Source organism: Labrus bergylta, chromosome 21 (genome assembly GCF_963930695.1).
Source record: "Labrus bergylta chromosome 21, fLabBer1.1, whole genome shotgun sequence".
In the NCBI taxonomy this organism is placed as follows: domain Eukaryota; kingdom Metazoa; phylum Chordata; class Actinopteri; order Labriformes; family Labridae; genus Labrus; species Labrus bergylta.
The window spans coordinates 12132154-12145454 of NC_089215.1; the positions used below are offsets into that span (position 1 = coordinate 12132154).

At 40.6% G+C, this 13301-nt stretch overlaps 2 protein-coding genes across 2 annotated transcripts; one reads left to right on the forward strand and one right to left on the reverse strand.

Moving 5' to 3' along the window:
• Window positions 1-65: 65 nt before the first annotated feature.
• Window positions 66-5531, reverse strand: pelo (pelota mRNA surveillance and ribosome rescue factor). Its single transcript, XM_020639475.3, has 13 exons — window positions 5144-5531; window positions 4651-4743; window positions 3713-3863; window positions 3421-3511; window positions 2680-2843; window positions 2485-2545; window positions 2098-2259; window positions 1966-2012; window positions 1786-1859; window positions 1615-1686; window positions 1391-1465; window positions 1239-1270; window positions 66-431 (listed from the first exon to the last, which is right to left on the reverse strand). Exons 1-13 carry the CDS (start codon window positions 5182-5184, stop codon window positions 340-342), a joined length of 1155 nt encoding a protein of 384 aa, XP_020495131.1. The 5' UTR covers window positions 5185-5531; the 3' UTR covers window positions 66-339.
• Window positions 5532-5738: 207 nt separating this feature from the next.
• ppp1cab (protein phosphatase 1, catalytic subunit, alpha isozyme b) lies at window positions 5739-12948 on the forward strand. Its single transcript, XM_020639579.3, has 7 exons — window positions 5739-6115; window positions 7096-7227; window positions 7828-8058; window positions 9018-9122; window positions 10492-10715; window positions 11118-11252; window positions 12109-12948. Exons 1-7 carry the CDS (start codon window positions 6061-6063, stop codon window positions 12196-12198), a joined length of 972 nt encoding a protein of 323 aa, XP_020495235.1. The 5' UTR covers window positions 5739-6060; the 3' UTR covers window positions 12199-12948.
• Window positions 12949-13301: the final 353 nt, after the last annotated feature.

Consider the following 13301-nt stretch of genomic DNA (forward strand, 5'->3'; position numbering starts at 1 on the left):
TTTTTTTTTTTTTTATTGCTTGATAAGAACCACTTCAATAACGGTTTTCCTCTAGACTTGGCAACAAATGTTACATTCCTGTTTATTTGCATTCTGATGAACTTCACCCACCTTCAAACCGAAAGCATCAAAGCACCGAAAACTGCATTAAATTATTTGAAACTATGGTCACTTTAGGAAAAAGGTTGTGTAGATTACACTTAAAGGGGGAGTTGCTGCAGCGGTGGGGTATGTAGACAGTTTCACAGCAGCTTTATTGTTAATCAATCACTCTCATTATGTATTCCTGTGTTATCGCTGGACCACCGTCCTCTCCTCTCTCTGCTACATTTCTGCCGATCAGTCTTCATCCGAGCTGCTATCCTCAGGCTCTGATAGGTCAGCGATGGGAAACCGCAAGATGGCAGCAACTCCGCTCAGCTGAGTCAGTTCTGAGGAGGACACAGTTCAAGAACAAATCATAAAGTGACGGTACAAAGACAGCCTCAAATGTAGTAAAGCAGCTGTAGAGTTTGTATATCAATAAAAGAGAAAGTCAGGGCCTTAATGTTCGGTGAAAGTCCAAAGTTTATTGCTGTCAATTCTGTGTGCTGAACTGACACCAATAAATTCCTCCTGCAATCAGTTATCAAACATTTACAGCTCCTGATACTGAAATGCTGTTATTTAACTCACACGCTCAGCAGAATGATGTGATTCATGGTACAGAAAAAAGGGCGTTTAAAAGGAAGCAGATGGATTTTTCACTTTTAGAGTCAAAGAGAAAGCTTACTGTGAGACCCCCGAGCATGAAAAATACAAGTTGTGTTTTGTAATTTACTTTGAAGTTATTTTTTCAGGATTAAAATATAATCAACATCTTTGTTATTCCTTGGAGTCAAAAAATGATCACCTGAAGAAGACCTCTGGTCCAAATGTTGTGATTCATTAAAACTTTTTGTGGCATTTGAGCAAGCTCCACAGTCTGCTGATTTTCCACTGCCCTCCATCTACATGATGTTCGTATAACTACCTCTTTTTTTTTCCTCTCATTCCTTGGAGTAACCCATAATGCAACTGGTAAAAATAACTCCACATAATAGAATAGAATAGAAAGCGATATGATAACACAAGAGTCCTCAGAGTGTCTTCAATGTACGAGGTACAAGGTTGACAATTTAGTCAAATATTAGTAATATTTGTCAAATCTCAATATGCCGCTTTAATGTTGAATTTATTAAATTCTAAATCAAACTTACGTTCACCAGACACATGAAGGCTTGAGAATATTCTGAAAAGAAAACAAAAAAGAGAAAACAAATCAGACGTATTCTTCATGAAGGATTTCCCTCCAGTCCTGTTGAATGACAACACAGCATGCCTTTAAACAAAAACAAAACAAAAACACTACCTGACATTGCCGCCATTGTCTCTCACGTTGTCCACCAAGCGAACGTAACGGCTTCTTGTGGCAACATCCTGATGTCTGAAAGAATACAGGCAGACCCACAAAACGTGTGTCAAGACTAAAAGACGCTAACTGTGTTATTCTACATGATTCGGTCAACATGAATATCAGCTACACTTTGTTAAAGTTGCTGTGTGTATTTAAAAGCAAAGCGTCTCAGCGTGTACCTGAAAAGATTATCACTTATCAACAAGGTGTCGATGGCGAGGGCCTCAGTGGCTCTCTCCACATGTGCCAGTCTGTGAGGATAAAAGAATACAAAGGTTGTTTTATTACCATTGTGATAGAATGGGGAACAGGTGAAGTGGTAGCCTTTTTTTCCGTCGGCCATCACTCACCCGTAAAAGGCTCTGTCAGGCTCGTGCTGCAGCATCTTATAGAAATCCTCCAGGGCTTTCACCTCTCCTGATGCCTGAACATGAACACCTGTCAGTCACATTTCTTTTCTTTTTTTTTTTTCTTTTTTGGTTTCAAGCTTAAAGAGTGTTTGTTTACAGAATGATGAAATGCATCGTCACCTTTGTATCAGACAGCCTACTTGTCACAGTGGGATCAGAGAGGATTTCTGCAAAACAACAAGCATTTCACTAAATATTCACCTTCCCATTTCATTACGTTAACTAGTTCTCAGAGCCGGCAGCAGCTCGTACCTTTGAGAGAATACTTGTGACCTGATGACGAGTGGACCAGAATGAATTTGGGTCGGTTCTCCAGCAGCACCTTGTTGTCCTGTCTCACCGCCTCTTTGAAGAGGTAGGTCATGAACTGGTCTCGCACAAACCCTGGACTGGCTACCAGGAAGCACTTCACCACTACAAGAAGGAGAGGAGGAAAGAATGTTTGTAAGTGTAATAGTATTATTTTAAAATCTGTTTAAACTAATGAAGAAAAACAAGGAACACGCTAAGAGTAAATCAAACAGTATCATAAAGATGACAAATAAGAAAAGAGGAGGAGCATGTGACACAAAACAGGAACAGATTGATGTGTAAGCAGGTGTTAGTGTAAACGTGTCAGCGTCTAAACAGCGGCAATACCATCAAAATTGATGTGGCGAAGAATTGCCTGCATCACAGCCTCATAGAACCGCTCCAACGCCTGCAAACACAAAGACGGAGAGTTTGAGGCAACATGACGAGTAACCTTTTTTTTTTTTTTTACCAAATCAAAACAGTGTTTCCCCCATCGCTGAGCTCACAACTTCCAAGCACTTATAAGAGAGCTCCGCCTACCTTCTCGTGCTGTGTGCAGCTCCCCCGTCTCTTTCGAGGAATGGTGAGCTCCACCTTTGCTCGGAGCAGAGTCATAGCCGGGGTCACCAGCACCAGGTTGGCCAGACCTTCCTGCATCACCACAGCTGCTACGTCTGCCTTCTGGGTCGCATCACACGCCTGCTCTGAAGGGCAGCAATATATACATGTGTTCACGATACAGATTGAATATCAATATTAGTGTTTTCTTGTTAAGTAATCAGTACTTAGTCCCTGTAGTTGGTTTACTGCATCAAATTAACAAGACCACTTCATACTGAAGCAGCAATGACTCAGTGGACCTCCACTCCTTCAAAACATGAACCCATCTGTCAGTTATTCCCTTGTTTTTCTTGTTTCTCCCTATTCTGTTCCCATGGCAACCCTCCCTCTCTGTTGGCACTGTAAATAAATTAACAAGAGGACAGAGCTTTTTTTTATGTAAAAGACAGCCAGCTAAATGTCATCCTGTCAGTCAGGCAACACGGTGCTAATCGGCTATTCAAATATACGTCTGATTAATGGCGTCTGGTACAAGTCGTAGTAGTAGTTTAAAGTTACAACAGTAAGACAGTAGCTGATGGAAAGGGAGTAAAACACAATCAACAGCAGCCCGCGTCCAATAACAGTAAAAACAGTATCAAACCAAGTTATCGAGGTGGTGTGTGGAAGGAAGTTCTGAAAGTAAAGATTACCGAGTTGAAATGTTTTTAAACAGCTCACCAATTCTGTCCAGCACGACGCTGTCCCAGCTCTTTTTAGCGAGAGTGAACTTCCTGTTGAGCTCAAGCTCAATAGTATGGTAAGCCCCCATCTAAAAAGTGAAGGACAAAATAAGAACGTACACGGTATCAGACAACGATTCACGTGTAGTACTCTCTTCATGATCTTAAAAATCTATTTTCAATCCAATCATCCTTTTTTTTTATCCTATGTAACATGTATCTTTTATCCGATGTATAAGATCTGAAGAGATGAGAGGACTACAAATACAGGTTTGATAGAAATGTCAGACCTTGACATACTGGTTCTCCTCTAAGTTAGTGCCTTTTACTCGCAGCTGGCAGGCCTGGGAGTCAAAGTCGATGGTCTCCACACATAATGTCAGCGTCGTCCGAACTCTGGAGCTGCCCACACTTCCAGTCTGGGATTCTGTCTGCACCTTCCTGTGGGAACATAGGAAAGACAGACATGAAGAGTGAGGGAAAAATACAAACTAAGCACAATCATTAGCAAACACAGATTGATTCCAATAAACTACATTTTAAAGTAGACATACTGGACATAGGCAACACTTACATTTGAACTACTGCTAAAGCAAATGTGTAGGAAACGGAGAAGAGTGTGTGTAGCCCTGCAGTGGTCGTTTGTGAATAAAGCATTATGTTGTAACGGTCCATTTTCTGTACAGTTATTACAGTCAACCTAAACATTGAGACTGCTTTAGCATAAAACTAAACAAATACCTAGAATGACAGGATGGTGGATTCCAATCCTTTTAATTAAATGGGAAAAGTAAGAAAATGTCCAAAAAAGATGCTGTATCATTAAATCTGCAAAGCTTCTAGATCAGTGGTTCCCCCAAAGTGGGAGTCGGGACCCCCTGGGGGGGGTCGCAAGACACTGGGAGGGGGGTCGCGAGTTGCCTTCCAAAAACAAATGCAAACTGGAAATGACTTGAAATGACATATTTTACCTATTACTGTGAAATTAACTCACAAAAATGTTGTTCAATTAATTTAGGCTGCTGTATTTTTGAAGTGTTGTTCTAATGTCAGTGTTTGGATAGGCCCCATTAGTGCGTGCTGCTGTGTGCACCGTTATGCTTTAACCACTTCCAGGGACAGAAGGGGTCCCCGGTCTCTGGGTTAGGGGGGGTTGCAGGATGAAAAGTTTGGGAACCCCTCTTCTAGATAACAGATTTGTTGCTAGTCAGACGCACTAAGTGGTTACCTTATGGTGGAGGCTCTGAGGCTGTCCCCGACTTGAAGCAGGTTGTAGGTGTGCCACATGTCCTCAGCCTCCTCTGGCATCAGAGTCACCTGGCTGAAGAGGTGCATGTCATGAACAAACTGGTTTTTGTTTGTGTGAGTCATTAATCAGGCGTGGTGCACATGGGTATAGATCAGATGAAATACAATCAGCTTTATAAACATTGTTCACAATAAGGCGGCTTATGATTAGTCATGAAAGCCCAAAAAAGTCTGTTGATTGAATCCTGAAGCTACAGCTGTGTTCAGGGATACAAACTATGTCCACACAGTAGTTCTTCATGGGCTCTGGGTGTTTTTATATTTATTTTTTTATCTCCTTGTAAATTACAAAATGAATTATAACACTCTCGGTTCTCTGTTGTATACAGGTGAATGTACATTACGGGCATTTACAACAACTAAGATGACACATGTACAGTCTGGTTAGCTTTGAAATGCTAACAGTCACTCACCCGGCATTATCTTTTTCAATATCTTTATGTAGCAACTTCATGGTCGGATGGTTCTCTTATATATACATACAAAATAGTATTATTCGCTTATAGTTGATAGTTTAACGTCCATCCGGGTTACATTCATGTTAAACTTTAAGTATCTTAGCAGAATAGCTTGGCTAAGTCATTTCTCAACTTCAGAATGAATCACTCGGTGCGGGGACATTACGTCACACCAAAATACGTCAATTCTTCCCAGCTTGGTCACTTCCGTGGGTGTCGCTGTACTGCGCAACCGATAAAGAGTAAAAAGAAGAGCGACAACTTGCGCCGATCGGGACAAAGTCGGTCAAAGCTCGCACTGTTTGATGCGTCTCACATTTTGAGGCGAAGAAAAGCGCGACATACACACGAAAATTACAGTTATTTTTAACATTGTGGTTTAGGCGTGAGTAAATGCTGACCGACATTGAAAAGAGCCAATCGGCGAGAACATTGGGTTTAAAAAGAACCCGCCCACTTCCATAATTGGCGAATCGGAGCGCAGGAGCCGCCAGACCTCTTTCCGTTCCACCTCGCTCCGAGCTAACGCGAATCTAGCCTCTTTTTTTTGTCGATGGCATGGTGCTAGTAGCTACGGCAGAAACACCGTAATCACGAGAAAATACAACTTCTTAAAACCGAATTCGACATTTTTTAATTTAAAGAATCCACTAAATCGGATTTTTTTTTTTAATTACATGAGAGCCGACACGACTTTAATATTTCCGCACCAAAAGCCTCATTTTCCGAGGTTGGCCATTTCTGCCCCAAGGTTAGCAAGCTAGCGGGCTAACGGTAGCCGATTAACGCTAACCTAGTAACTCGTTTTCTGATCATATTTTACTGCGAATTCGTGAAAGAAAAAAGGGCATTGCGCATAATTGAGGAATAGCATGGCAGAAGCCGATAAGTTGAACATCGACTCTATTATACAACGTCTGCTGGAAGGTAAGACAGTGTTTCGCTCGATATAATTCACCGAGGTAGCCATTTTAGCTGCGAGAAGCTAGACAACGATAGCCACCTATGCTATGCTCTCCAGCTTAGTTCATCTCTTGTTTGTTACCAGAAACACCCTGCAGACCGCCAGTAATGTGTGGTCAAGTATCTCCCTCAAGTATATAAATGTTTTTACAACTCTTTGGTGTATCGCAACACTTTTTTAAGTTTATCATTAAGCCGGTTTTTCACTGTACCCGGAAAAGCATCCGCAGCTAAACGTTATTCACCGTCAATGTGTTTGTGTTGTTTATTATTTTTTTAAAACGCTTTAAAATGAATTCAAAACAATGAATGTGAATTGTTTGTTTGTTCTGCTTTAAGGGTCAAAGGGCATTTGCCGCGCGTTTGGGCACGAAGGTCATAATAACAAAACCCAAATGTTATTATAATGTTTGGTCCACAGATTCCTTTATTGTTTTTTTATAATGTGCATTTAAATAAGGTTTGCAGGACAAACTTAGATATGAGATTCATTACATATTTAAGTAAGTTAAGTCCAGGGTGTTCCAGTGTTCACTCTTTATTGGGTTACTCTGAGTAATATTTTATATTTCCCCACAAAGGACAATAAATGTTAATTTTTCACTGCTGTTCATTTCCCCATCAGACATTTGTTGCAATTCATCCTTTAATTTTCAATTTCTGCGTTGTTTTGTCTTATTCCCAACATATCTAACACAAATCATAATGGGAATAATGTCTAAAGGTTTAGTTTCCAGATGAGAAACAAAGCCCAGACTCTGCAAACATAAAACAATGTCGTATTTTAAACATTATTCTCAACACAATTATGAATAGACGTGTTCTCGTGTTTCAACTCGATAACACAGTAGTATCACAAAGGAGGTGTGTTGTGTTAAATGTCTTGTTTTTTTGTTTTTTTTTACACTGCTCTGTCTCATTCTTGCTTTGCTTTATCCTCACAGTGAAAGGCTCCAGACCTGGCAAAAATGTTCAGCTGACAGAGAATGAAATCCGTGGCCTCTGCCTCAAATCCCGAGAGATCTTCCTCAGCCAGCCAATCCTGCTCGAACTCGAGGCGCCCCTCAAGATTTGTGGTGAGGATTACTTTGTGTTCTGTGGAGTTGAAGGAGTTTGCATGTTAGGTCACACATTAACAAACACTCGCAGATGGCTGTCATAGCTGTTAATGATATTATTGTAATGCTCAAATTATCCATTACTTTTTATTACTGAATCACACTATATATCGGAGCAATCTTATTTGAAACAAACGATGGTAAAATCTTGAGGATAGCGTGCAGCTCATGGCTGTGACCTTGTCACATAAGCCATAGGGATACTGATAATATTGGCTCTCCACTGCAGTGCTGTTTTGCACTTGAAGTCTCCCTGGAGTTGCCCTCCTGTGTCATTCTGCCGATGCTTCTTAATGAAGAGCGAAACCTTAAAGGAGCAGTCTACATATTTCAGTAACTGGCTATATTTGCTCTGTGAAGTGAATCACCTGCATCTTCACACTTAATTCTGGCTTGTCTATTCACTTATTTGTCTCGGTTCAACAAAAAATAAAATGTTGTCAATTTTCAAGGCGCCAAGTGTTGTTGTACCTCTATCAAAGTCTCTGAGCTTTTGTTTTGCATATACACAAAGCATTATTATCACACTGCTCACCAACACACTGCTCTTTTCACCAGGTGATGTTCATGGGCAATACTATGATCTGCTGAGGCTGTTTGAATATGGGGGCTTCCCACCAGAGAGCAACTACCTGTTCCTGGGGGACTACGTAGACAGAGGCAAGCAGTCACTGGAGACCATCTGCCTGCTGCTGGCTTACAAGATCAAATACCCAGAAAACTTCTTTCTGCTGAGAGGAAACCACGAGTGCGCCTCCATTAACAGAATATATGGATTCTATGATGAGTGTAAGTCACACAACAAGTGTAAAAATACAGACATAAATATTACATCTGCTGTCAACAGTTTCCAGACGTTTGCTAATAACTAACTTACTTTTTTTTAGTAATCAGTCAGAGGTTTCCAAACTTTTTGCCTTGGAGCATCCCCTACTTGTATCTATAAAAAAGCTTTTATCCAAAAGATCTTTCTATAAACTATCAAGTATGTGTTTTGTTGTGATTTTAGTTGGTAAGTTCAGATCTTAATTTTGACACCATGGAGCAGAGTGGGCCCCCCAGGGAGAACTGGAACCCATGATGGGAACACCAGTGATCTTAAGTGATACAGTCATTGTTCCTTATTTAGGTATTTTCAGTGTTAAAGCCTGGAAAAACAAAGTAATGTAACTTTCTGATGAAATTCTGAAATGCACTTGAATTATCATCTTTTAAGTGTTAACTAAAATTGTTTTAAGATATACCTTTTTTACATAAACACTTCTCTATTCTAACAGTTTTACTAACCGTTCTGTTATCTCCATCTAAAGGCAACCAAAGGGTTACAAGAAAAGCTGTCGTAGACTTAAGAGTTACCATCATGCACGAGATCGCCTCCCCTTTTACAGTGTCAGCTGTTAATGTTGCCAGTTTGTTGACATTGTTTTCATTATCAAACAACAATATGATTTACTTTTTTAATGGGTCTACAAATATATCTGTGTAGTGTAATCAGAAGAACTGCAAGTATTTTGAGTAAATCTGACTTTTCAAACCTGCAGTAGCAACAACATGGATAACTGCTCACACTGGGCGTGGGGCTAAGGAGTGTGATCAGGCAGCAGTGATTAATCACATGCCGTTCCCTGCTATTCACAGAGTCAGGATTATGTAAAATGTTGCTAATGTGACGCAATGGGTGCAGCTGCTGAGACTTTATTGCTCTGAAGATAAGATTGTGACAAATTACCTGCTGTTTGCTCCCACAGGCAAGAGGCGATACAACATTAAGCTCTGGAAGACCTTCACCGACTGCTTCAACTGTTTGCCTGTTGCAGCCATTGTTGATGAGAAGATCTTCTGTTGCCATGGAGGTATCCTCATCAAACAGTTCATTTTGCTCTTATCCAGAGCACACACATAAACTCGCCCCTGCACTGTTGTTACTGTCAACATCATGGTCAAAGGCCTGCACAACTGTGTGGGAGCTTAACATCTTGTTTGACTATATAGACACACATATATATGTGTCCTGTTTAGTAATGAGGGCTGCTCTATATTTTAAATTTCTTTTTACACTGTTGCTAACAAGTAGGAACACGCTGAGCTCGGGGGCGGGGGGTGGTGGTGAAATCAAGAAAGAAAATATGAAGTAACATGTCTCTCACTGTATTAAAGATTAAAAAACACAGTGAAAAAAGAAAGTGAACGGTTAGGTCGTGTATCTGAATATTTCTTGACACTCGGGCCCTAGGCCTCAAACAGCGTGACACCAGCAGCCAGTCACGGCTATCTCATGTTTTTGAAACCCACGACACAAAATATGTAAACAGGCGCTGATAATCATGAGGGTAAACTCAGCCTCACTCTTGGAAGCAAAAAAAAAAAAAGTTCTATAATGCATAAGAGAATATGTTGAGTCTTCGCTAGAGTTTTTCAGCTGTTCAACATGTTGAAGTTCAAGTCCCATTCTTTAACTTTATCCCTTAAATGTTGTTTCAAACATTCACAAGGAAATTATTTCAACACTTGATTTTAAACCTTAAAAACATGCAGCGATATCCCAGAAACCAGCGTGATATTTAAGATGACTTGGCTTTCTGATCAAAAATACACCATCCAAAGATATTCCCTGAAGATCTCCGTGACAAAGAAATTATAATTTGTAAGATTATCTGATAATAGAATTATCAAATTATTAGTTAAATATTTCAGATTTAAAAAAGCAGTGTTCAGCCATGTTTCCTCCTCTGTGTTTATAAACATTACAGAGGTGTGTAAACAGCACGCTAGAGCTTCTACGATATCCAGATTAACATCATGATGCAGATTTGTAAAAAGTAACATGTCAGGCTTTGTGAAGTCTGTCATCAAGAGGAAAAGAAAACTAAATGCACTCGCGGTAATGACACTGATATATTGGTCTCACCCATTTTTAGGATGCAGCCAACTTTCTAGATGAAAAAAGTAGCTATCACAGTCCAGTCCACGTTTATGAAAGTGTTCAAATGAATGCATTCATCATTGTGTGGAGAAACAGATACGCTTAAAGATTTGAAAATGACCCAAAACACAACAAAGACTAGATCATAATCATGAAGTCGAGCAGAACTTTAAGTCCTGCCTTTGTCTGGTTTTAGTTTTTCTGTCCCTGGTGAACTTAAAATGTAGCTCTATGTACACTATTACAGGTGCTTAACTCAAGTTCTTCTGCTGACATATCACTGTTCTTGCCTTCTCCAGGCCTCTCCCCAGACCTCCAGTCCATGGAGCAGGTGAGAAGGGTCATGCGTCCCACTGATGTGCCTGACCAGGGCCTCCTCTGTGACCTGCTGTGGGCCGACCCAGACAAAGATGTATTGGGCTGGGGCGAGAACGACCGTGGTGTGTCCTTCACTTTTGGCGCCGACGTGGTCACAAAGTTCCTACACAAACACGACATGGACCTCATTTGTCGGGCCCATCAGGTGAGTGCATGACCTTGACTCTCAGGTCAAAGACATGTTAGCAGCAGGAATGAAAAGCATGAGTAAGAGAGAGGAGTAAATTAACGGTATGCCATCCCCTTTTGTTTTGAGGGGTTTTTACTTTAAGCAAAGTCACAAGGTTAGTACTTTTATCAAACAAGCTCGTCCAGCTGTTAGGCATGTTTTGTAGAAAAATGAGGGGCAACAGCTGATTAGTGTGGATAGTCCCAGGACCCTCCACTATCAGTACTAGGTAGACACACTGAGTGATAGCTGTGTAGTAATATTTTAATTTTAATTGTTGGAACTCTTCATAATACAGATTCATTGTATGCATATAGAAATGTGTTTTTCTCTCCCACTTCTTAACAGTCTGTTAACCTACTGATATATCTGTTTCAGGTGGTTGAGGACGGCTATGAGTTCTTTGCAAAGAGGCAGCTGGTGACGCTGTTCTCTGCCCCAAACTACTGCGGCGAGTTCGACAACGCCGGCGCCATGATGAGTGTAGACGAGACCTTGATGTGCTCATTCCAGGTGAGACCAATCAGACCATGTGGGGAAACTCAGATTTAGTTAAAGCTGGCCTTGTGTTTTGTGTTCATTGTGTTTTTGATATCTCAACTTGAGTATAAGCTGATTCCTAGTGTGATGCTTGGTACAATGTGTGCCATATGAAATATGACAAACATAGTCTGTTGACAGTTTTACATTTTTAGTTTTAAGTGTATTAGTATTTTAACAACTGTAGAAAATCTGAATGTTACGGTCATTCAGTTTGTTCACATGCACAGTTAACTTGACCTATGCTTGTAGCCCAATAAGGCAATTTGATTGGACTGCTGTGCTTGTCCCAGTATACAAGCACCAGGGAGAATACATTTTATGGATGGAAGTATGTCTGACTCCCTTACACTAGGTGGCAATATGCCCCCTTTCAGCTAGTTACTATTGGACCTTCTTCCTGTTGCCCGTGTCAATGTGTGTAGAACGGTGACAAAATGAGCAACTTAACAGCTCTGTAAAATTTGTACATGCTCTGTTTTACTTTTGGTCCAAAGGGATGCAGACCATCCTTCTAGCGTACGGTGATATCTGAATGCAGACAACAATTCTGCTATGCTTCACATCGATGCCGTTAAGAGCGGGAACTGTAGGGCATGTTAGCAACACAGAGACCAGTTGGGGACCGATTGAGGCGTATGCATGCAGGAGTAAATTGATCCCCAACGACAATATGTAGGTGTCTAACTCTGATAAATAAGACTTGGTACACTTTCAGTCGGGCTAACGTGTTTACATGCATGTTAAAAGTCCTGTTTAGTCAGACTTGCACAGTAAATCAACCTTTTTGTAAACGCACTCATTGTTGTCTTTTTGTCTCGCTCCACAGATTCTGAAACCTGCAGATAAGAAGCTGTTCTATGGTGTGGGGTTGAGCAATAATCGCCCTGTCACTCCCCCAAGGAAAGCTAAGAAATGACACCCGTAGTCTGCCCTCGAACTCCAACCCATCCCTCCTGCCCTCTCTACCTCTCTTCTCCTTTCTTTCACCAAACAGCCAGAAATCAAACCTATACCCAGGGCTTTTTTCCTTTTTTATCTGTACTTCTTAAAACATTTAATGTTACGAATTGTCTGAGTGAATGCGTGGGTGGATGCGTGCGTGCGTTCGAAGATGACGAGCGCGTCTCATCTGCGGGTGAGCATTAAAATCATGTGTGCACGTTTTCATTTTGTGTGAGAGTATTAGAGATTTATACTTTCCCCTCTCTCTTACCACTCTTCCCGCGGAAAGGTCGAAACCACGGTGTCTGTCTGTACAGTAATTTTGACTGAAAAGCAAGGTGTCGTGACAGTGGGAGATGCTGTATTGATGAATTTGGAAGCACACCCCTGCCAGCGGGTGATGTATGTGTACTTGTGGAGAGGGGAAGTATTTTGTTTTCCCTGTCCTCTGTACTGTAAAATCTCAAACACAGGTGTGTGCATGTGTGTGTGTTTGCGCTTTGGGTGTTTTGCCTGAGGGTGGCGTATCCTTACACGGGAGCACTTGCCTACCCACACACATACACACACTTATGCGTATGACTCTTCAGATTCATATGAGCCAGAGCTGTAAAAACCCCATACAGTTTAGGTTTGTACAGATTTGATTACTTGAAAGAGATTTTTTGTGAATTCGTTTTGTAGTCTTTCATCAAGTTGACCAATAAAGCGAGAATCTGAGCTACCAAGTCTCCTGGTTATTTTTCCTCTTACCTGTGTCTATATTTTTTAAAACCAGCAGAATGAAATGACATTTTCAAAGATCAAACAGGTTTTGAATCATTTATTATTTTTTAAATTATTTTTTCTAGACCTGACTCATCATTTGTTTGTAACAATGTGTGAAACTCCTCTCACACTGGTACAAATGATTCCCTTACTAACTTGATAAATGTCTGTCAAATACTCCAAAATCTGTTGTTTGATTTATCTTCACACAGGACTAAAATTAAGAAACAACCCATTCATTGAGATATTAAACCATTTAAGTATTTCAGACAGTATGAATTATTTTATTTTGAGCCAACAAGTAAAACA